The sequence below is a fragment of the Macaca mulatta genome, chromosome 4 (assembly GCF_049350105.2).
Source record: "Macaca mulatta isolate MMU2019108-1 chromosome 4, T2T-MMU8v2.0, whole genome shotgun sequence".
NCBI classification, from domain to species: Eukaryota; Metazoa; Chordata; class Mammalia; order Primates; family Cercopithecidae; genus Macaca; species Macaca mulatta.
The window spans coordinates 28,436,843-28,462,474 of record NC_133409.1 but is presented as its reverse complement, the minus strand read 5'-3'; the positions used below and the strand labels follow the sequence as shown (position 1 = coordinate 28,462,474).

The following is a 25,632-nucleotide window of genomic DNA, read 5'->3' as shown; positions in this document are numbered from 1 at the left end:
ACACACACACACACACACACACACAGTGGTTGCCTTTTTTGTTTCACAGAAAGTGAGAAAGAACAGATGTGGCACCCCTCAGCTATATAAACACAACCCATTTTAAATAAATGCAATCACTCATGTAAAAAGCTTTACCATTTTCAAAAGGTATGGGAGGAATCTACCTTATCCATTTTAAATGCTAAGTTTAATTAATTTGAAATGTATTAAATAATCTTGCTCATTGCATTTCCTTTTGCATACTAAATTCAGAAACAGGGAAAAAAATCATGAAGTCAAAGAACTTTTGTTGTGAGACAGCTGAAAGGTAAGTTTGGCATTGATGAGATAAAAGGTGGCACTTCTTTTCTGCCCATGACTCAATCAATTTGAAAGTTTTTCAGAGAGTATATCTATCTCAAGTTTCATTATCCGTGTTGCAGGACAGAAACAGGGTTTGTGATCATCTTTAAATTTAAATATTTTTTCTGTCACCTACATCAGCATTCCCCAACCTTTTTGGCACCAGGAACCTGGTTCCTGGAAGACAGTTTTCCCATGGACGGGGTGAGGGGAGGGATGGTTTCAGGATGAAACTGTTCCACTTCAGATCATCAGGCATTAGATTCTCATAAGGAGTGCACAACCTGGATCCCTCGCATGTGCACAAGAAGGTTTACTCTCCTATGAGAATCTAATGCAACTGCTGATCTGACAGGAGGCGAAACTCAGGCAGCAATGCTCATGTGCACTCTGCTCACCTCCTGCTGTGCACCCCAGTTCCTAACATGGCACTGACCAATACTGGCTTGCAGCACAGGGTTTGGGGACCCCTGACTTATATGACCCGTGAAGTTGGCCACGTTAGTCATCTTTCCTGAACCCATTTCCTCATAGGTTATAAGATGTGTAGACTTTTACCTGAGAATGAAGTATATTCTAATGCATATAAGATCATGCGCTTTATTCTATAAATCTTATCATCTTGAAATTACTGCAGTTCCAACCCAAACTAAAACGTATTTTTTTACCTTGTTTGACCGTATAAAATAAAGCGATTATTAAAATCCTTTCATCACACCTTTTTGAAGCTTAAAGGAAAAAATGTAGTAAGACATCTTTTTTTTTTTTTTAACATTTTTCCATCAGTTATTGTGATACAGGTGGTATTTGGTTACATGAGTAAATTCTTTAGTGGTGATTTGTGAGATTTTGGTGTGCCCATCACCCAAGAAGTATACACTGCACCGTATTTGTAGTCTTTAATCCCTCGTCCCCCTCCCACTCTTCCCCCAAGTCTGCAAATTTCATTGTATCATTCTTATGTCTTTGTGTCCTTGTAGCTCAGCTCCCACATATCAGTGAGAACACAGGATGCTTGGTTTTCCATTCCTGAGTTACTTCACTTAGAATAATTGTCTCCAGTCTCATCCAGGTCACTGCAAATGCTGTTAATTCATTCGTTTTTATGGCTGAGTAGTATTCCATTATACACACACACACACACACACACACACACACACACACACACGATACTTTCTTTATCTACTCATTGAGTGATGGGCATTTGGGTTGGTTTCACGATTTTGTAATTGTGAATTGTGCTTCTATAAACATGCGTCTTCAAATACCTTTTTCAAATAATGGCTTCTTTACCTTTGGGTAGATACTCAGTAGTGGGATTGCTGGATCAAATGGTAGTTCTATTTTTGGTTCTTTAAAGAACCTCCACACTATTTTCCATAGTGGTTGTACTAGTTTACATCGCCACCAGCAGTGTAAAAGTGTTCCCCAATCACCAATACATGCCAAAATCTACTGTTTTTTGATTTTTGTTTTTTATTATGGCCATTCTTGAGGGGGGAAGGTAGTATCGCATTGTGGTTTTGATTTGCATTTCCTTGATCATTAGTGATGCTGAGCATTTTTTCATATTTTTGTTGGCCATTTATATATCTTCTTTTGAGAATTGTCTATTCTTGTCCATAGTCCACTTTTTGATGAGATTGTCTGTTTTTTTTTTTTTTTTCTTACTGTCTTGAGTTTCTTGTAGATTCTGGATATTAGTCCTTTGTCAGATGAATCGATTGTGAAGATTTTCCCCGACTCTGTGGGTTGTCTGTTTACTCTGCCAGTTATTCCTTTTGCTGTGTAAAAGCTCTTTAATTTAATTAGGTCCCAGCTATTTATCTTTGTTTTTATTGCATTTACTTTTGTGTTAATGGTCCTGAAAACCTTGCCTAAGTCACTCTCTAGAAGGGTTTTTCCAATGTTTTCTTCTAGAATTTTTATAGTTTCAGGTATTAGGTTTAAGTCCTTTATCCATCTTGAGTTGATTTCTGTATAAGGTGAGAGATGAGGATCCAGTTTCATTCTCCTACATGTGGCTAGCCAATTATCCCAGCATCATTTGTTGAAAAGGGTGTCCTTTCCCCACTTTATGTTTTTGTTTGCTTTGTTGAAGATCGGTTGGCTGTAAGTATTTGGGTTTATTTCTGGGTTCTCTATTTTGTTCCATTAATCTATGTGCCTATTTTTATAACAGTACCATGCTGTTTTGGTGACCATGGCCTCATAGTATAGTTCGAAATCAGGTAGTGTGATGGCTCCAGATTTGTTCTTTTTGCTTAGTCTTGCTTTGGCTATATGGGCTCTTTTATGGTTCCATATGAATTTTAGAATTGTTTTTTCCAACTCTGAAGAATTATGGCGGTATTTTGATGGGGATTGCATTGAATTTGCAGATTGCTTTTGGCAGTATGGTCATTTTCCCAATATTGATTATACCCATCCATGAGTGTGGGATGTGTTTCCATTTGTTTGTGTTGTCTATGATTGCTTTCAGCAGTGTTTTGTAGTTTTCCTTGTATAGGTCTTTTGACTCCTTGTTTAGGCACATTCCTATTTTTTTTTTTTTTTGCAGCTATTGTAAAAGGAATTGAGTGCTTGATTTAATTTCTGCTTGTTTGGCTTGGTTGCTGTTGATGTACAGAAGAACTGTTGATTTGTGTACATTAATCTTGTATCTGGAAACTTTGCTGAATTCTTTTATCAGTTCTAGGAGCTTTCTGGAGGAGTCTTTAGGTTTTTCAAGGTAAATGATCATATTGTCAGCAAATTGTGACAGTTTGACTTCCTCTTTACCTATTTGAATGCCCTTTCTTTCTTTCTCTTGTCTAATTGCTCTGGCTAGGACTTCTAGTACTATGTTGAAGATAAGTGGTGAGAGTGGACATCCTTGTCTTGTTCCAGCTCTCAGAGGAATGCTTACAACTTTTACCCATTCAATATACGTTGGCTGTGGGTTTTTCATGGAAAGCTTTTATTATATTAAGGTATGTCTCTCATATGCTGATTTTGCTGAAAGTTTCAATCACAAAGTGATGCTGGATTTTGTCTAATGCTTTTTCTGCATCAATTGAGATGATCATATGATTTTTGTTTTTAATTCTATTTATGTGGTGTATTGAATTTATTGACTTGTGTATGTTAAACCATACCTTCATCCCTGGTATGAAACCCACTTGATCATGGTGGATTGTCTTTTTGATATGTTGTTGGATTTGGTTAGCTAGTATTTTGTTAAGGATTTTAACATCTATGTTCATCAAGGATATTGGTCTGTAGTTTTCGTTTTTGGTTATGTCCTTTCCTGGTTTTGGTATTCAGGTAATACTGGCTTCCTAAAATGAATTGGGGAGAATTCCATATTTCTCTATCTTTTGGAATAGTGTCAAAAGTATTGGCACCAATTCTTCTTGGAATGTCTGCTAGAATTCTGTGAATCCATCTGGTCCTGAACTTTTTTTGTTGGTAATTTTTAAATTACCATTTCAGTCTTGCTTCTTGTTACTGGTCTGCTCAGGGTATCCAGTTCTTCCTGATTTAAACTAGGAGGGATGTATTTTTCCAGGAATTTATCCATCTCTTCTAGGTTTTTAGTTTATATGGGTAAAGGTGTTCATAATAGCCTTGAGTGATCTTTTTCATTTCAGCGGTGTCAACTGTAATGTCTCCTGTTTCATTTCTTAGTGAAGTTATTTGTATTTTCTGTCTTTTCTTCTTGGTTAATCTTGCTAATTTTATTTACCTTTTCAAAGTACCAGCTTTTTGTTTCTTTTATCTTTTGTATTTTGTTTTGTTGTTGTTTCAATTTTATTCAGTTCTGCTCTGATTTTGGTTATTTCTTTCTTCTGCGGGGTTTGGTTTGGTTTGTTCTTGTTTCTCTAGCTCTGTGAGGTGTGACCTTAGAAGTCAGTTTTTGCTTTTTTAGTCTTTTTGATGTAGGCATTTAGGGCTATGAACTTTCCTCTTAGCACTGCCTTTGCTGTATCCTAGAGGTTTTGGTAGGTTGGTTATTATTGTCATTCAGTTCAAATACTTTTTAAATTTCCTTCTTGATTTTGTTTTTGACCCAGTGCTCATTTGGGAGCAGGTTATTTAATTTCCATGTATTTGCATGGTTTTGAAGATTCCTGTTGGAGTTGATTTCCAGTTTTATTCCACTGTGATCTGAGAGAGTGCTTGATGTAATTTCAATTTTCTTAAATGTATTGGGGCTCATTTTATGGCCTACTATATGATCTATCCTGGTGAAAGTTTCACGTGCTATTGAATATTATGTGTATTCTGTGGTTGTTGGTTGAAATGTTCTGTATATATCTGTTAAGTCCGGTTGTTCCAAGATATAGTTTAAATACATTGTTTCTTTGTTGGCTTTCTGTCTTGATGACCAGTTAGGTGCTGTCAGTGGAGTATTATAGTCCCCCACTATTTTTGTGTTGCTGTCTATCTAATTTCTTAGGTATGTTACTAATTGTTTTACAACTTTGGGAGCTCCAGTATTAGATGCATATATATTTAGGATTGCAATATTTTCCTGTTGGACAAGACCTTTTACCATTATATAATCTCCTTCTTTGTCTCTTTTTACTGCTGTTGGTTTAAGGTTTGTCTTGTCTGATATAAGAATAGCTACCTCTGCTCACTTTTGGTGTCCATTTGCATGAAATGCCTTTTCCTTAAAGTTTATGTGAGTCCTTTGGTCTTAGGTGAGTCTCCTGAAGGCAGCAGACAGTTGGTTGGTGATTTCTTATCCATTCTGTGGTTCTATATCTTTTAAGTGGAGCATTTAGGCCATTTACATTCAATGTTAGTATTGAACTGTGAGGCCCCATTGCATTCACTGTGCTCTTCGTTGCCTATGTACTTTGTTTTTGTTTTTGCTTTTTAACTTCTATTTTGTCTTATAGGGCCTATGTGATTTATGCTTTAAAGAGGTTCTATTTTGATGTGTTCCCAGGATTTGTTTGAATATTTAGAGCTCCTTTTAGCAGTTCTTGTAGTGGTGGCTTGGTATTCACAAATTCTCTCAGTATTTGTTTGTCTGAAAAAGACTATCTTTCCTTCATATATGATGCTTAGTTTCACGGGATACAAAATTCTTGCTGATGATTGTTTTGTTTGAGGAGGCTGAAGATAGGGCCCCAATCCCTTCTGGCTTGTAGGGTTTCTGCTCAGAAATCTGTTGTTAATCTGATAGGTTTTTCTTCAGAGGTTACCTGGTGCTTCTGTCTCATGGCTCTTAATATTGTTTCCTTCATCTTAACTTCTGATAACCTGATGACAATGTGCCTAGGTAATGATCTTTTTGCAATGAAGTTCCCAGTTCTTTGTGCTTCTTGTATTTGGATGTCTAGGTCTCTAGCAAGGCTGGGGTAGTTTTCCTTGATTATTCCCCCAAATATGTTTTACAAGATTTCAGAATTCTCTTATTCCTCAGGAAAACCGATTATTCTTAAGTTTGGTCATTTTACATAATCCCAGACTTCTTGGAGGCTTTGTTCATATTTTCTTATTCACTGTTCTTTGTCTTTGTTGGATTGGGTTAGTTCAAATACCTTGTTTTAGAGCTCTGAATTTCTTTATTTAATTGTTCAGTTCTGTTGCTGAGACGTTCCAGAGCATTTCACATTTCTAAAAGTGTGTCCAAAGTTTCCTGAATTGTTGAATTTTTTTAAAGTGATCTATTTCCTTGAATATTTCTCCCTTCACTTCCTGTATCGTTTGTTGAATTTCCTTGCACTGGGCTTTGCCTTCCTCTAGTGCCTCCCTGATTAGCTTAATAACTAACCTCCTGAATTCTTTTTCAGGTAAATCAGGGATTTCTTCTTGGTTTGGATCTTTGCTGGTGAACTAGTATGATTTTTGGGGGGTGTTGAGAAGCCTTGTTTTGTCATATTACCAGGGTTGGTTTTCTGGTTCCTTCTCATTTGGGTAGGCTCTGTCAGAGTGAAGGTCTAGGGCTGAGGGCTGTTGTTCAGATTCTTTTGTCCCATGTGGTGTTCTCTTGATGTAGTACTCTCCCCCTTTTCCTATGGATGTGGCTTCCTGTCAGCCGAACTACAGTGTTTGTGGTCTGTCTTCTGGGTTTAGCCATCCAGTGAGTCTACCCGGCTCTGGGCTGATACTGGGGTTGTCTGCACAGAATCCTGTTATGTGAACCATCTATGAGTCTCTCAGCCACGAATACCAGTGCCTGTTCTGGTGGAGGTGGCAGGGGAGTGCAATGGACTCTGAGAGTTCTTAGCTTTTGTGGTTTAATGCTCTATTTTTGTGCTGGTTGGCCTCCTGCTGGGAGGTGGCCGTTTCCACAGAGCATCAGCTGCAGTTTTATGGAGAGGGACCAGTAGTGGGTGGGGCCCTAGAACTCCCAAGATAATATGCCCTTTGTCTTCTGCTACCTGGGTGGGTAGGGAAGAACCATCAAGTAGGGGCAGGGCTAGGCATGTCTGGGCTCAGACTCTCCTTGAGTGGGCTTGCTGCAGCTGCTGTGGGGGATGGGGGTGAGATTCCCAGGTCACTGGAGTTGTGTATGTAGGAGTATTATGGCTGCCTCTGCTGAGTCATGCAGATTGACAGGGAAGTTAGGAAAAGCCGGCAGTCGCAGGCCTGACCCAGTTCCCAAGCTAACCAAGGGGCTGGTCTCACTCCCACCGTGTCCCCTGCCAATAGCCCAAGTCTGTTTCCAGGTGGAGGGCGAGATGGGCTTGAAAACTTGCCTCAGGCTACCCAACTCCCAGCTGCAAAAGAAAAGGGCTTGGTTCTCCCTCCACCTGTGGAGTCTGCACACCAGATTTGTAGCCTCCCCTGAGTTCTGGCCAGGAGGCTTCCCACTCCATTCAAATTGTTACGAAGTTCAGCTAGAGATTTTCTCCTCCCTGTGGTTTTACCCCCTGCTCCTCTGGCCACCCTCCTGAGGCATCCATGTGGTACCAGGGAGGAATGGTCTGCTAGGGGACCCAATGAACTCCTAGGGTCTTTCTGCTGCTTCTTCTGCCCCTGTATTTTGCTCAACTCTCTAAATTGGCTCAGCTCCAGATGAAGTCGGAAACTTCTCCCACAAACAGCCCATCAGTTTCTACAGTGGGGGTGTATGTTTGGGAGAGGAGGGTCTCCCTTTCCCCCTTCCACATTTGAGGCACTATTGGTATTTGAGGTGTCTCCCAGGGCCTGCAGAAGCAGTCTGCTTCCTTCAGAGGGTCTGTGGGTCCTCTTAGGATTGCTGGTTTGTTCTTGCAGTTGATCTGGAGCTAACATTCACAACGGCCTTTTTTTTTTTTTTTGAAACTGATCTCACTCTGTGGCCCAGACTAGAGTGCAGTGGCCACAATCTTGGGTCACTGCCTGTAGTATGGTATCTTGAGGAAGTTTGAATTTAAACAGATAAGACCTAGAGTCCTTTACAACATTTACTTCATGAATGATATAGTATCACTGAGTTCTCAACTGTATCTACAAGACATGAGCTATGACTGTACCTCAGTTCCTTTCTGGCATTTATAATAACACATGCTATCCACAGTTCACGCCAGGCCCCACAGGCCCTTTTAGACTCAGTCTGAGGTTACATCCCCAGGAGTAGCTTTCCACTCCACTCAGCTGTGATGAGTTGCATGTCTCTCTTGATTCCCACATGCTTCACGTCCACTGTTTCTCAAAGTCCTTATTGTAATTATGAACTTTCTTACTGCTCTCACACCTAGTATTACTGGAAGGAGGTTTTTAAAACTCCAAACACTAGCAAAGGGTTTTGGCATAAGACTAGATAAGCATTTGTTGATTTATGTGAATAAATTGTATGACTAAAGGTCTCGGGTAGTCGCTGGAAAGTGCTGTAGAATTGCTACTTGTTAGTTGTTTGTTGTTAATAGTTAATAATGAGAAGAGCAGACTTCTGAGAATAATTCAGCTATGACTAAAGAAAAGTCAAGGCAAAAAAAAAAAAAAAAAAAAGGATTCAGAGCCTGAAAGACCAGCTTAGTTATGCCACATCACTCAAGTGAAGTCCTTAATTTAAAAAGCTTTTCTGTTATAGCAACCTAATTACAATGTGAAGGGAGGTACTCTTACCATGTTTCTATAAAGTTGCATGCCTTCCAGAGTCCCAAATAAAATTCCAAGGAAATTTTTGGAAAAAAAAATGAAGAATATTTGTTCTGAAGTATTTTTTCCCTAAGTCTTCTCCCTTTCAATTTGATCACAAAATCCAACGAGACACTTGACACCACCTAGCAACAGCCAAAGATTTTCTTAAACCTTCACTCAGAATTGTGTAACTTCTTTGCTTAAACCTCTCAGTGGCTTCCTATGTTACTCACAGGGAAATGGAAAATTCATACTGGTAACAAGATTCTAGGAGATCTGCCCCACTACATCTCGGCTGAAGCACTCAGCACTCCCCTACTGAGTCCTCAACTCTGGCCTCACTGGCTCTTCTTTGAATTAATCTAGCCTGCTCTGATTTCAGGGTCTCTGCAGACATTTTTCCTCTGCTGAAAAGTCTTCTCGCTAATAGCCCAAAGCTCTTCCACTTGTTTTCAATAATCTTTCCAATTGCCCATTTAGAAAGGTTTACCCCGATCCACCTTTAAAAAAACCAAGCCACCTCCTATGCTCTCAGGTTTTAATTCTCAAAACAAAGTTCTCTTTTTTTTTCTAATCTTTATCATCACCTGTCCAAAAAATTTATATATATAAAATATGTATATGTATATATGTATATAGCATATACATATGTATTCATTTTAAGACTCTAAAATGGACTTTTCTCTTGCTTTAAACAATTTTAAGCCATATCAAAACCAGACAACACACCATAGATATTTGCAACTCTTTTTAGGTTACCTATTCCCAGAAAAATTAGAAAATAAATGCAAAATTATGCATATTTCACTTGGTAAATAAGGAGTAAGCAGGTGAAAGGGGACTCAAACATATTCTACTCATTTCTCTGACTTTTATGGTTGAAGACAGAAGATACAGCATTCGTCTATAGTTGCATAAGATAATGACTACTAATTACAGCAAAATAGAGACTTGAATCCACCTCATTGCAGTACAGTACCCTTCATAACATGTTTCTGTCTTGCTTATGGGTATTTTTTCCCTTTAATTTCTCAATAAAAAATATTCTAGACATACCATCCCTGGATATAGAAAAATAAGAATAAAGTTGTATTTACTCAAAAAGATCAGTAAATGTCACACCTAAAAAAATAACCTAAAAAGATTATATGTGGTCAGATTTTTATTATTTGTAAAATCTAGTAGAACTTGTCATTATTATCGTTATTTTTCTACATCTACTCTGTTTCAGGCATTTTAGCCCAGTTATCTGCATTTCTCACAAGTAAGCAAGGTAGATTTTATTAGCTCCACTTTTCAAATGAGGAAAATGAAATTCGGTGTGCTATAGCACATTTTTCAAGGTCACACAACTAGGAAGAGTCATGGACAGAATTCAGACCATTGTCATCAATGCCAGCACCTGTGCTTTCTGTCGTGCTCCACACCCCTCTGTAGATAACAATGGGACAACTCTAATAATCACTCGTGTAATTGAACTTATCTTAAGCTTATGTAAAATTTTCCACGGTCATATTGTGAGCTGGGTTCCAGGCCAGTCTCTACCACTCTAAGAAAACAAGGTGACAGTGATGAGATATGTTGGAATGTGTTGTTCTTAAAGAAACAAGTTCTTATTTACTTAACTGGAACCAGGAATACATCAATTCTGGCCAGAGTGTTAGAATAAAAGCACGCATCTGACACACAGAATTAGGATAATCTCTACACTAGAAGGGCAAAGAGGGGAGAAACAAGACATAAGACAAAAATAAAACATTTTGCATTTGTTTCCTCGTGAAACCAGCATCTTAGAAAGTTTTACAATTGTAATTAAGTATTGTGTTATTGTCTGGCTTTGAGATGGCATAAAAACATTTAAAAGCAAAAGAAAAGCCCATTGTGAGGGCTTAGAAAGTAAGAAGTAAGTCGTCTAATTTTTCTTTCATCTGATGTTAATTTATGCAGAAGCTAATAACATATTTGTGACTCAGAGCTTCTCATTGTAGGGAAGATTTCTTTCCCAACCACACTCTCTTGTAATCCCTGCCAGAGTACAGCCATCGTTTCAGGGCTTATTATACTTTTGTCAGGGAAAGGTAATATTCTGATACTTTCATATCCTATAGATATATTTAATTTTTAACCTTCTGAACATCAATGGGCTTAAATGCTCTAATTCTTCTCTAGCTGTTACAAACAAAACGGCAAACCAATAAGAAAGAGATGGAAGAGGGAACTTGTTATGTGTGTTCAAAGTCAGATAAACAGAAAGGGAAGAGTACTGTTGGCTGTTGAGGAAGAAAAAGTCAGGGGCAGGGAAGTTTTCATAAAAGAAACATGGGTTATTTTTATATCCAAGTAGGATATAATTAAATTGTTAAGTTTTTATAAATGAAAAATTTAATTCCATTACTGCCAAATCACCTATGGAACAGAGACTATAGTGCTTGAAGAAATGTAGAATCTTCAGAAGTTGACATTTTAAATGAAATTCACCATGAATAAAGTAAGTCTCATAAGGACAGCTTAAAGGTCTAATTCATAAAAATGTTATTAAAGGACATTATTTGTATCTGCTTTTTGTGGACTTCGGCTCTTATTCATGACTCTCACAGTGTATGACTGTAATCACAAGCAGAGTGTATAATGGGAGAATTAATTCAATTTGGACTAAGACAAGAATATTATATCACCACAATAAAATCCCAGGTATATTAATTTGAAGGGTAGAAATTGTTGCACAAGAGCAACAAATAGAAAAAGAAATGAATGCCTTCCATATTCTGGGTTCAAATATCTACTTTATTTGTGAAGTTCAGTGTAAGACTGACTAATTGGCACAAACTTTTTAATGAAATATTTATTCATTAACCTTATGGAATTTGGAGACTTGGATGCTGAGTTCTGATCTTATGGTGATTATGGCATTGGTGTTTAGCATGAACTTAGAAATGTTTACAAGTCATTTGTATTTTAATTAACCCCTTTTCTGATACATGACATCAGAGGTGATGCTTAGCAAATGCCTATTCAATTGTCTGGCATATACAATTATTTAGAGAAAATGTAAAATTCACTGCTACATAAAATTTCTCCCAGAGAAGCTGAAAGTAGTGATACTTGAAAGTATCTTTATTCAGAGTTTTAAATATGATCTGCATGTTTTATATGCATAAATCTTTAGGAAAAGGAAAAGTGGAAATCAACTGGTTTATTTCTATCTGTGGAACTATCAAAATTTGACTTCTTGACTTTCTACTTCTGATGGGATGAGCTGGAATAGTATGCTGTAGACACGTTTAGACAAAGTGTGAATACATTTTTCCCTGCGACATTAGATTATATCTAGAAGTCATGAAAGTGGTTCTTTAAAAATTATGTGTCTAACATTGAAAGAAAGTGTTGTCTTTGATCTTGTAGGTAAAAAAGCTCTATACCTAAGAGAATGTGTTAATTCCCATATTTAATAAGATGCAGTCATTAGTAGACACAATTTAAGGATTCATCGTAGAACTATATATTGAATTTCTTTAGCATAATAATGATCTTATAATAGTTCTGGATAATAGAAGTCTTTGAATGTACCTGTACCTGAGATGAGAGACAACTGACAAAAAGAAAGGCATTTCAAATATACGATAAATAGCACTAATTGAAGATAAAAATCAGTACATTTACAACATTAGCAACAGCTATTATTGCCTCAAATCTAAAACCACTGAACATTCAATTTAAACAACTATGTATTAGTACAGAACTTTGTTATTTGAAATGACTATGCTTACCAGAAAAGTGTCCAGGGATGTCCATCTGCTACGTTGCTATGCCTGGGCAGCACATGAATTCTCTGTCTTTGCCCCCTCAGACCAAGACGGTCTCAGATTTATGAAACAGGGTTCTTCCACGAAGTTTAGAAATACCACAAACGGTTTGATGTGGCATCCAGACTTACTGCAACATCTGGGTGCAAAGATTGAACAACCTTGTTGATACAACCACTCAGAAAGGACAGTGGAAGTTATGTCTTCACCACACTGCCAAACGCTTGTCATCAGGCTTAAATGCCTGTTGACAAGAGCCAGATATGAAACACAGCTATATCAAAATAGATATCTTTTTAATGGCCTAATATATTATTTCTAATGAAATTGAATGTATTTAAAGAAAACAAAAATTAATTCTTTTAGTTTACCTGTAGTTTATTTTCCAAGAAATATATTTTAATTTTATATATCAATACTTTTAAGCACTAGATAAACAATTGTCTAGTTCAGAAAGTTCAAACTATCTTGTTTATTATTTGTAAACAGTATTAGCAGTCTACAATGTTAAGCATTTTCTGTGAGCCAGGCACTTTACAGAGTGTTTTGTAAACATTAACTTTGAGGGAGGTACTATTATTTGATAAATGAGGAAAACAAGGCTTAGTGGGATTAAACTACTTGCTCAGTAACAAAGCTAGCTGGAAGCAGAACTGACTTAACAAAAATCCTTCATTTCAACCTTGGTTTTGCTTTCATACTAAATTTCCCTAAAGCAAATATTTTAAATTTCTTCTCTAGAAAAAGAAGGGGAAAAGAAGAAGGCTGAGAAGAAAGTTACTCCTGAAACAAAAAAGAAAGGTAAGAAATTTAAAAACCGTGTACCACATAAATCAATTAGTGTCCATGCTTAATACTACTGGTAAATCTATTATTCTCTAGGAAAGAAATTCCCTTAATAAATACAGTGTCATTGTTATTAATGAACACTCTTAACATGTCTAAATATTCCAAATAAAATTAAAATTGTCAATTTTTTAAAAAGGAATTCAAGCCTAAACACTTTTTGAAAATTACTACTGTGATTATTTTTTTCTTTCTTAAGAGCAGTTGCTTAATTCTCTCTGATTCACTACTTAACTATATATGTGAATATGACAGTTACTATTTAAATAATTCAGTTTAATTTTAAAAGCCCACCAAAAGATCAAGTCATTTTATGTAGAGGGCAGAAAATATTTGAATACTTGATTGGTTTGTTTTACACACACAAACATACATATATATATATGTGTGTGTACATATACGTTTTTTTTAAATTGTTTTTTTCCAAATAATTCATCTGATGTCCTAAGTGAACTTTAGAGATTTCAGAAATTTTGACATGGTTCTGGTGACCTCATAGTTCAGAGAACATTCGACATATTCTTTTTAATATATGTTATGAAAGCTGTTAAATAATACCATAATTAATAATGCCATTTAATGTTTTTACTGTTATTAAATAATTTTTGCCTTTGGCAAAAAAAAAAAAAAAAAAATCCGTTTCCTGAAGAGAAATTATACCTAAGCCACTAGTGTGTTACGAAAGTGCTACCTTATTCATATTTGACATGACTTATGGCTGATTTAGGATTCCTCTATACAAGATAAATTAGATGCCTCCCTGGCAATCATGCATAGCCTATAATATATGCAAGTTAAACAGGTAAAGGCTTATACTTTTCTTATTTTACCAGCAGAAAAAGATGTCAAAAAGAAAAGTGAGAAGGAAACTGCCGTTGATGTGGAAAAAAAAGGTATTCCACTTTCTTTGTTTCCTTAGATGGATTATATTCAGGATGTTTGCTTCATGAAAGTGGAAAAAAAAGATATTGCACTTTCTTTGTTTCTTTACATGGATTATGTTCAGGATGTTTGCTTCATGAAAGACTCCTCATGCAACATACACAAAGTGTATACAGTTACTTATATCTACCCAAAAAGTGAAGGGGTCAAAGCAAAACTTGCATTAGAGAAAGTTAAACAGGCAAAGAAGACTTTATTCAAGGTTATTGCAATAGGAGAGAGACTGGAACTGAGCCTGAACTCAATTCCACTAAAACAAACAAACAAAACAAAGCAAAACAAAACAAAATCACAGGAGTGTTTGTAATGGTTGGTATGGGGAATCGCAGGACATCTGTTTTTGCATATTAGCCTTTCTCCCTCAAAACATAAACTTTCACTTTTATATCTCCATGACAGGAAGCAGTTTCACAACGTGGAGCAAGGAGTCTAAGGAAGTTAGGCTCCTACTCTTCCACAGAAACTGAGAGATGGGGCACTGTCTTTCTTGGTGATTACATTTCAGAGGGATGGCTCTCAGTTCCTTGAGAAAGGCTTTATGGGTTGCGAAACTGGAAAGTGGCTTGCAAATGTCCCAGCTACTCGAGTGGCCAAGACAGGAACATTGCTTGAGACCAGGAGGTTGAGGCTGTAGTGAGCACCCTAATTGCATTACTGCACTCCAGCCTGGATGACAGAGGGAGACCCTGTCTCCTCATCCCCCTACCAAAAAAAAAAAAAAAAAAAAAAAACAAAAAACAACAAGGTTTATATCTCAACAGAGCCGAGAAAGAGTTTACAATGACAAGTTTTCCAGTTTTCTGAAGTAAATGTTCTAAGAAAAGGGAGATCAGGAGCCACTGAAAGTCAGAAAGAAACCTATTAAGGTTTAATCAAGGTGAAGGCAACATTGGTCAAGATACAATGAACTTGAGAAGAGATACATAGTAATAACAATACCACATTGCAAAGATAAGAAGCTGAGAGAGAATAATGCACCCTATTAAGAAATAAGGTTATTCAACTATTTGACAGTTTCAATTTTTGCTTTAAATTTTGTTCTGTTTCTATTCTTGTTCAAACATGAATATTGGCTTCTAGTCAGGTTAGGCTTAAGTTTATGTGGGAAAGACAATCATCTCAAGTATTATGGTTTGGTGATAAGCATTCTCACCTCAAAGATTTCCTCCACCGATCTCAGTGATGCTTAAAATTCTACCATTAGAACCATTCCATTCCTTTGACTTATGAAGGAATTGTCCCCTATTAAAATGCAAATCTTCTAAGGCTTGTGTATATGGGGTAAAAACCTAATTCCTCTCAGCTATTAAGAACTTAAAGTAAATGAGATTTCCAGATCTTTCCTGTGTAATAGTAAGCTGAAAATTGTACCCTAGAAAATGAGGTGGTAGGTAAGCTTAAACGAAGAAGATTGAAAACTTCAGGGTGGGGAACCGTCTGGGGAGGGCATGCTGGGTTAGATGGCATTTTAGTGAAAATCTTTCCCTTTCTAGGTAGTAATAGTGTATGTGGAAAAAATGATGGTGGTGAGAACCCTAAAAAGAAAAGAATAGGATGTCAACTATATAAAGATTACGATTAGCAAGCAGCAAATAGAAATGCCTAAAAATATCTGGTATCATGCTATAAATGGGGTAGAAAAAAATGTAAAATGTTAAGAATTGTATGATTAAACAGCTCATGAAATGAGCAGGAAGGATCAGCCAGACATTCTGTGTGTGCAAGAGTCAATTGCCCATTCCTTTGCATCCAAGTTTCCATTATTAAGGATGTATTTTTGTAGTCTGTTGTTCTATTAAATATTCACTCATTTTCTTTTAAAGCTTTCTTAGTTTCTGATGAAATATATATTCTATCATAAGAAGGGAAAAACAGTCTCTATGAGGATACTGAGAAACTGCTTGCTTAGAGCAGTGGATCTGTGAAAATTACATGATTGAGGGTTAAAGATAAACCAAGATACTTCTTCCTTGCTATTGATTTTACTAAAAGAGTTGCAGAAGAAAATTTTGAGGTGTAATTTTCAAGCATTCTTCATATGCATGCAAATGCAAAATCTGAAAACATGTTTTTGGCAAAACTCAATGATTGTGTGTGTGTGTGTGTGCGAGCGCGCTCATGCGTGTGTGTGTGTGTGTGTATGTATTTGGCTTGGTTTTAGCTTTTTGAGGGAAATGGTGAAACATGTTTATGTGCAATGGTTCATGGGAAAATCTGATACTCCCCTGCCACTGGGAGACCTGTGTTATCAGCCCAGCAGTCATGTCAAAGTGAGGTTGTGAGCCACTGGCAAGAGAACTGATTATCCCAATATCACTTCCTACAAGGACAGTGCTCAGCTACCCAAGCAGAGACCAAACTGGGGTAATGGCTCAGCACATCTGGGCAGGACTACTCAGTTAGCGTTGCAAAACAAGTTTGTCCTACTTGGAACCAGTTTTCTGTTTGTATGCTTAACATTTTCACTTTTTATTACACAAAATTCCATTGCTTTTTCCAAATCAGTTCAACTTCCTGATAAAAAATATGCACAGTTTATTTGTTTACAATCCCTTAACCCCCAAATACTCAAAATAGTGTGTGCGTGTGTGTGTGTGTGTGTGTGTGTGTGTGTGTGTGTGTGTCAGAAAAAGAGAAACAGAGAGATTGAGTTTCAGTTAGTGCTAGTTTTTAACTCGTTTCTTTTTAGGGTTTAATAATTCTTTACATTTTCATGTGACAGCAATCTGGTTTACAAACAGCAAGTTTTAAGCTTATTATGAAAGTAGTAAAATTTTATGGAGATAATGAGAGAAATTGAGAATAACCTAAAATCTTGAAGAGCTGGGGAAAATATTTCATTTCTTCCTAAAATAGAGGAATATGGCAGAGCATATGATCTCACTACTGTGGCCCCAAATAGTAGCAAATTTATAAGGCATAAGGTATGCCTACATGCTTATTTAATATTTGAGTGTTATTGTGATATTTTATTATATTTATGTTAATGTTAATATTATTTCTATTATAAAATATATGCATTTAGTTATATGCTATTTTATTTTATTCCCCTTATATTTTATTGTTATGCTGACACAACAAACCTAAGGCTTACACTCTGCTCAGTGATAAATGGGCTTCTACTGTATGACACTGGTAAATCACACTTTGTCAGTGATGTCTGGGGAAGATGTGGATGGGTGGGCTTTATATGATATAAAATTGCCAGCCCATTAATTAATAAGGGTTGAAACTGAGCAATTGGCACATTGGGGTTAATTATAACACTCTTTTATTTAGTATTCATTTGAAATCATCCATGGTAAAAAATAAAAAATAAATACCCGCCACTTAAAAACATGATATAAAAAAAATCATCTTGATATTTTTGCAATGTTATAAGGTACATTTTCACTTAAAGAAATACCATGAAAAAAAAATCAATGAAAGAAATAAAGACTTTAAAAACAAACCTCTAGGTTTGCATAGGACTTCAGTGCTAGAAACACTAAACACTGTAGTTAGTTCTACTAGAAGACATTTCATACTGGGAACTGAGTACCTCCAATGTTATTGAAAGACTAAAAGAATTGAAATCAAATAATCAAAATTTGGAGGATGAAGCATCAGGGCAGATCAATAAGTTAGGAGACTGCTTTGTTCACTAGCACTGTCTCTTCACACCCACGAAGACTGGATCCTGGAAATGTGGAGGCAGGCCACAGCAAATTACTAACATCTTCACTTGCCAAATCATTCATCTGCTCTGCCAAACCATTTCTGCTTTTGGTCTGGTGGAACTTGATATGTCTCCAGAACTCTGGCTGCGAGTGAGTCTGTAAGATGCATCCCAAGTCTCCCAAGTGGAAGTGGGGTGAAATGGAAGTTGAAAGAGGCTATCAACAGTATCTATAAAAATGATCTTTTCAGAAATGTCCAAGATGATACAATTCATACAACAAGAGATGATTTTTGAAGGCCTACACTTTATAGTGATGAAACCTATCTTGGAGTTCCCCCAAAAGATGAAAAGGATGATACAACTAAGCAACATGATCAAATTTGGAAATTCCAAGTGTTCACAAGTCACACTTACCTGAAGTTTATGTTGCTCTTCACCTTCATTGTAGATAAAAGAAGCATGGATGTTTTTTCTCTCTTCCACCACAAGGTGATATTTTTGAAGAAATAACGTTTCACCTACTTGATTAGATTATAATATGTGAACAATTAACAAGTCGACTTGTCTCATAACCAAACAATTATAACCTGGGCAAAACATATAGATACACAAGAGAAACAGGCCAAAGCTAAGACTACCCGTTGCTGTTGGGTTGGCCTTTTCATAGTTACAATTGTAAACTTTTTGGAGTTAAATTTGTCATTATCTTATATGTTTATAAACTTATTAACTGTGAAAATAAATTTTGACAAAATAACTGTTGATAATGGTATAAAATCATATTTAATTATCACACTTTACAATAGGATTTTTTTTCCAGGAATTACATGTATAGAACTATAAATTACAAGAAGGACATTAAAAGCCACGTAGCTTTTCTGAAATAAGCTACTAGAAAAGAATGAATTTGTTCATTCATTCATGCATGCATCTTGAAGGAAATATTTAAAAAAATGCCTACTATATGCCAAGTTTGTACTAGGTGCTGAATACACAGAAGTGGATAAACAGACAAGATCTGCCCCAATGGAGCTTACAGTTTGACAAGTGAGGCACACAGTGAATAAAGACAAAATGTCCATAAGTTGAACTCTGAGTAAGGGCTGTGGAAAAAATAAATTTAAGGCAATGATTGAAAATAATGCGTTGGGGTGGGAAGCTATTTAAATAGATAAGGTTATTAGAGCAGGCCTCTCTGAGAGACAACATTTAAATTGAGATCTGATGTATTGAAATGACTCAGCCATTGATTCCTGTATCATTGTGTGATGTGTATATATATATACACCACGTGTCGGGGAAGGAGAGAGTGGTTTGTACTAGGAGTCAGAATATGAAGGAACATGTATGGGTGTTTGGATTTTATTAAAAGTGTAATGGAAGAAATTGAGTTGAAGTTTTAAATACAGCAATCTTTATAGATTACAGTTAGTGCTCTTGGAATAGACGAGATTAAAAAGAGACGTTGTGTCAAAAGAAAAAGGGAATAGAATCCAGGATCAAGACCTGGGGAAGTGCAACACGTACAAATTCAATAGTGGAAAATAAAGCAAGAGAGGCTGAAAGGAATTGCCAGAGAAATGAAAGGAAAAGTTAAGAGCTTGGTATTACAGATGTTTCAGAAATAGATGTTACAAAAAGCAAAAAGTTATCAACTTTGTGAATGTCACTTACAGTTTGTTTTACGAGGGCAGAAGACACAAGGGCAGTCGGTGGGGTGAAAGGATAAAGCCAGGTTGGAATGGGAGGTGCAAAAATGGAGACTGAAGTGGAGATTTTGCGGGGAAGGGGGAAGGATTATGGTTGTATGAGGAGTAAAGTCTTTTGTGTTTTGTCTAGGTTTGCTTTAATAGTTCAATCTAGTGCCCGATGTACATAAACAGAATGTAGGAGATTGATGCTCAGAGGGACAGAATATATAAACAGAAATCGAAAAGATAATTGAGAAATCATAGTTTGATGAGTATGTGGTGAAAAATATTCTTTTATTTTTGGAGATAATACCACAGGTGCTCTGATATTTTAAAAGTTGATGTTTTCAAATCATGACTAGGATTCTATGCAGATTGCCTTAAAAGAGAGGCATGCATTTGTAAGATATACAATATATGATTAGATGGCTCTGGTGATAAAACTAAAACTCCAATAATAAATACATTCTGAGATAAAAGCCTCAATTTTAGAAAAAGATGTATCCAAAATGTCTTTTGTGCTCACTGAGGAAAGTTTGTGAAATGTATTTTAGCAAAGCTCTTTAAGGATCATTCATTTACAATATGCCATTAGAGCTTTACACTGAAACATCTTTGTGGTGATGAATTGATCAGGTAAGATTCGTCTAGTATAGAACTCATAAAGAATTTGTGCTGTTTTGAGAGATACATTCATATCTTTTTCCATAGAATATTTTCAATTACTGTATGGGGCAAATAATATTAAATTCTGCACAAGCTAAAACCTTTGGCTATCTGCTTTCTCTCTACAAAATCTACTTTGTCATTGAGAAATTGCAGAGTCCTTTACAGAAGCTTATTGCTTTGAATATATCATTAAATGTTATTGTCTACCAGGCATTAGAATATCATCTATTTTACTTTTGAATCTTTTGTAACAGTTGTTCTAGCTCAAAATAATATATATGGCAGACTACAGATCACTTAAATTTCTACATTTACATGTAACTAAAAGAAACCTATTTGAAATATGTATGTGTACATTTATAATTGTACAAAATAATATGTAGTATCTTTCATATGTATTCATGTTAAGTTTTAGTTTAAATGAACATCCTTCCATTTTCTAGACTTGTGTATTGAGACGATTATAGTTTCTTTTTTCTGATCACCCACATCTTTCTCCTTATTTGAAAAGCACTTGATATTAGAAAGTTATCTTTTCTCTGGGGTTTTGCAAACATGTGTTTGGGCAAGATTTAACAAATGCGTCCGATTGGTATTGTTAGACACTGAAATCTAGATAAATTTTTTCAGGATATTTGATAGTAATCCAGGAGTTACTATCAAGTTATAACATGTAGATAATTCACAGACTTTTGAGCGATATTGGGACAGTTATATTATTTTATATTCCAGATAAAACTTTTAAAAGTTCATTCAGATAAGTAAAAAATGGGAAGTCTAGTACAAATTAGACCTGGTTTAATCAGTAATCCCCAGCCTTGACTTAGTGAGGCTTCACAATTACAAGTTACAAGAGTCAAGTTAGCTTTTTTTTTTTTTTTTTTTTTTTGACGCGGAGTCTTGCTCTGTGCCCCAGGCTGGAGTGCAGTGGCGCGATCTCGGCTCACTGCAAGCTCCGCTCCCCCGGGTTCACGCCATTCTCCTGCCTCAGCCTCCCGAGTAGCTGGGACTACAGGCGCCCGCCACCTCGCCCGGCTAATTTTCTTGTATTTTTAGTAGAGACGGGGTTTCACCGTGTTAGCCAGGATGGTCTCAATCTCCTGACCTCATGATCCGCCCGTCTCGGCCTCCCAAAGTGCTGGGATTACAGGCTTGAGCCACCGCGCCCGGCCCAAGTTAGCTTTTTGTTCTGCAACAGGTTAGGTTGCAAATCTGAGTTCCGATGATGGAAGCTTGACTGTGTTGAAAACACTGGATATGTTTGAAGGGTTTTGAAGGAAACAGAGTATATTTTCAAGTGTTTTATAATCGTGGAACTTATGTAAGACAATAGTTGTTTACACCTTTGAGAGTAAGAGATTTTCCAACAGTGGAAAGTCTTCTGACTTGTCACTTACTATGATATCTTTGACTACCTCTGATATTAGCTCTGGATTAGGCATATGGAAGCTAATCTGTTTTAGAGAAGGTAAAATGGAGTTACCACCATGACTTATTGTGGGAATATCTGAGATAACTTTTCACGTATTCACTTTTGGTTTGAACAATACAAAAGTGTGCTTGGGCTGAATGCAAAAATGAGGTAAGGGCATTTTAGTTTAAAAAGGGATTTAAAAATAAATATAAAAACTCAGAAAGAGAGAAGGTTCATATTAGAAATATATAGGCCTGGAAAAAATGGACTAGTATATATGTGGCTATTTTTCATCTTTTTAATGTTTACTTTGGGGACTTGGGGTTACCCTCCCTGAGGACATAAACAAGATCACCCCTAAACTTGAGAGTTGTGTTATATTATATTACATTGTATTATATTATATTTATTTTTTTGAGACGGAGTCTTGCTCTATCACCAGGCTGGAATGCAGTGGCATGATCTCGGCACACTGCAACCTCTGCCTCCCGGGTTCAAGCAATTCTCCTGCCTCGGCCTCCCGAGTAGCTGGGACTACAGGCACATGTCACCACACTAGGCTAATTTTTTGTATTTTTAGTAGAGACGGGGTTTCACCATGTCAACCAGGATGGTCTTGATCTTCTGAACTCGTGATCCGTGCTGAGGTTACAGGCGTGAGCCACTGCGCCCAGCCTATTTTATTATTGTTGTTATTATTATTATTGTTATTATTATTATTATATTGTGAGACAGGGTCTCGTTCTGTCTCCCAGGCTTTAATGCAGTAGTGCAATATCATCTCACTGCAGCCTCAACCTCCTGGACCCAAGTGATACTCCCACCTGAGCCTCCTATGTAGCTGGGACCACAGGCATGTGCCACCATGCCTGGTTAATTTTGTTTATTTTTGTAGAGGTGAGGTCTCACTGTGATTTAACAAATGCGTCTGATTGGTACTGTCAAACTCCAGGCTAGTGTCAAACTCCTGGACTAAAGTGATCTTCCTGCCTGCATTTCCCAAAGTGCTGGGATTACAGGCATAAGCCACTGCACCCAGCCTTGTGTTATCTTTTATTAAGTTTTTTCAATAGGGAGAATTGAAATATATATAAAGAAGAATCAATAAATATCAGTAAATAGACCACATATTTCTTCTCTGTATGCATTGATATATCAATATTTTTACCAGGTCTTGCACACATATTAGATAAATTATTTTAAATTCCAGTTTATACTTATTAATAGGATAAATTGTTTTCTGAAAAAAAAAGAAATAAAATATGTAATTACACAGTAGTCTCTCACAAATGTCATAAATTAAATTTTCCTGGGAAAATGGCGCAGAGTGGCACAGGAAGTGGAATGTCAGTTAAACCAAGTTATTTTTAATCTGTTAATCTCAATTTAAAAATATGGAGAGATTTTGATCAATTTGTTAAACAACAATGTGACAGTGTGGCCTGAGTTTTCTCTGTGATTTGAGATACGTATTTAATCTTGCAGATGTGAAATATCCAGGTGAATTTTGTTGTTACATATCCTAGAAGTCTACAGGATTTTCCTTTCAGTGCAAGTAAAGCTTTAAAAACATCAAAGTGATATCTCCCTCAACTTCAGCCTCTCTAGAGATCCCAAAAGTGTATTTTTGAAACAACAGCAAATTCTGCCGGTTAGATTCATTTTATCAGGAACATTTTAAAGTAATCATAAGAACAGTTATTAAATCTGTTTTCTCATTTAATCATAAGAACTCTGTAAGGTAACCATTATAATCCACCTTTTATAGAAAGAGAAATCCAGCATTGGGATAGGTAAATAACTTGCCCATCATCACCAGTAAGTAGAGTAAAGTCAGTATGAAAGTCATCAAATTAAGCTTCACTGTCTTGTGGGACCTGAAAGCATGTGGTCTTCTAATTCTAGGAAACAATGGTGGTAGACTGCTTTAGTGTCTTATTTTTTTCCATCCTCTTTTTTTTTTTTTGCTAATTTCCTTGAGATGATATTGCAGACAGTGGTAAACATGGAGGAAAAAATGCAGAAGAGATCCTGTAGGTCTGACTCTTACTTCTCTTGTAGAAATTATGCTTTCCTTCATTCATTCACTCAACAAATATTTAATAATCCCATAATATATGCAAGGAAATCTGCTTAATGTTGGACATAGATCAGTGTAATAGACATAGAACTTGTCTCCAAGGACTTCAGCAAACAGATAAGTAAAAATTATACCATGAGCACTATCATAGGGTAAATGCAAGGGCTCACACAAAAATCAAGGCATAAGTATAGAAATTATTTCACTTTTATGGTAGGCGGGAGACTATTACAGATCTAGAACAGGGACACCACTGGCCTATATAATTAGGTATTTGACCAAGACACGTATCATATTTATTTTTAATCCGGATAGAGACAAACACTTTTAACAGTGGTATATCACTGAAGATACTCGATCTTGCAAGTGGCACGTCATCTAAAAGAAGGAATTTATTAGTGTATCCAACTACTATTCTGTAGTAAACTGGCTTTGAGTTTAGCTTGATGCAGAGGTCACATGATATCATCAGGATATTTCTCTCTCTCTGTTTTTGGACTCTAGTCCCTTGGGATTGGCCCATGTAGCTGTGAATTGGCCATAGGTGCTGCCCTATGTCTTCTCTTGTTCCTGTCCTGCTAGGGGCTTGGGAAAGCAGGGCGGGGGGCGGGGGGTGGGGGCAGGAGTGGAATAGATCAGTGTCCTGAAAGTTCAAACAAAAACTTGAGTAGTATCAGTCTCCATAGGCCCATTCCTGAACTAACCTTTTTGGTGAGGATGAAAAAATAATCTGATTGTTTTATCTTAGGCCATGGGTCCTATCCCTCCAGCAGAGAAATTACATAAACTTTGTCCAAAACATTTGAGCTGAAATTGGATTGGGTGATGATTCCCTAGGTTAGGTTTAAAAAATGATGAAATGGAGTAGCTACAACATTGAAAAAGAAATATAAAGAATTCTCTTCAAGAAGTCATTTCTAGATGGTGAAAATATTGGTGATATGATTTCTTTATTTTTATTTAGAGAATAACAAGGGAGAAATTTTAGTGTCATCTATGGAGGGAAAACTTAAGTATTTTAGAAAACCAACCCAACATAGAATAATGTAGTGTGATCAGCAAAAGCAAATGAAATTCCAGGTTTCATTCATAAAAATATTATGTCTGGTAAAGATTGAAATCCTTTCCCTCTACTTTGTACTTTTAGAATTACACTTGGATAATAGTCTTTAATTTTAATAAAGATATTTTGAAACAAACCAGATTATATTCAGGAGAGAGTAGTTCAGAAATGTGGATGTGTAATATGGAAATGAGGAAACAGAGAACATCAAAGCCATGTTTCTAACTTTGATCTACTCTCCTATTTAGGTGTAGATTTACTTTTTATTATCCCTAAGAATGAGGACTCCGTGGTGGAAGTTAGAAGTAGACAATGTGGGATGTTCAAGATTATATGGGGAAACTTTTAAGTCAGTGAACGCTGCCATTTGAAGTTTTCAAACAGAGGAAGAGTGGGTACCTTTCTTGAATTTGTGGAGGTAATCCTGTAAGAAGAAGGATTACATTACTTTTGACAAGACTGACAAGATTCTATTTTTTTCAAAATTAAACATCTGGCTAAATGAAACAGATGTCTAGATTATTTAAATTTTGAAGTGAAGTTATTATTATTATTGTTATCATTGTCTTAAATTTAGCCACTTGTCTAACTCTTCTAGAAGGTTAGTTATTAAAAAAAAATAAAAATGGTGTGGTCAAGAGTTTATTCCAGGAAGTGAGGCCATAGTAAATGTTCACTATATATAACCTGTATTTCCACAATCTCTCCTGACTGCCTATTCCAGCAAAATACATCACTGTGAATCTTATCATAGAATGTTTTATTGATGTCTGCATAAACCAAGGGCACTAAAAAATTAAAATTTATTACACATGTGGAATAATGATTAATTGTCCTCAGGGCAAAGAAATATCTTGAGACATCTCAGTAGAAAAACCCCAAAGACAATAAGCCTAAGGTAGGAAAGAAAGTTTAATAATTATTTATAATGCAAAAAATAGGGAAAAATGACTCACACAGACCAGAAAATAAGAATTGTGGTTATTATTTGAAAGTTTGTTTGTTGTAAGTAGTTAACGGAGGCTTGAGGAGCACGTGTAATAAATTGTCTCTG

At 36.2% G+C, this 25,632-nt stretch overlaps 1 protein-coding gene and 1 long non-coding RNA gene across 35 annotated transcripts in view; one reads left to right on the top strand and one right to left on the bottom strand.

Moving 5' to 3' along the window:
* Positions 1-12,354, bottom strand: part of LOC114677476 (uncharacterized) — a 60,535-nt gene extending 48,181 nt beyond the window's left edge. Inside the window, exon 1 of the long non-coding RNA XR_013416185.1 lies at positions 12,177-12,354. This is a non-coding gene — a long non-coding RNA (uncharacterized LOC114677476). The remainder of the gene's footprint in view (positions 1-12,176) is intronic.
* The window catches only part of TRDN (triadin), a 410,920-nt gene that overhangs the window by 171,002 nt on the left and 214,286 nt on the right, over positions 1-25,632 (top strand). For 23 of the 34 annotated variants that reach the window (XR_013416180.1, XR_013416179.1, XM_077999353.1 and 20 more), the window contains exons 11-12: positions 12,954-13,013; positions 13,892-13,951. Coding sequence is in view for 28 of the 34 variants with exons in the window: in XM_077999353.1 (XP_077855479.1) it covers positions 12,954-13,013; positions 13,892-13,951 (120 nt within the window). In the remaining 6 variants the exon portion in view is untranslated. The remainder of the gene's footprint in view (positions 1-12,953; positions 13,014-13,891; positions 13,952-25,632) is intronic. The other 11 variants (XM_077999343.1, XM_077999340.1, XM_077999352.1 and 8 more) reach the window with 3 other exon arrangements.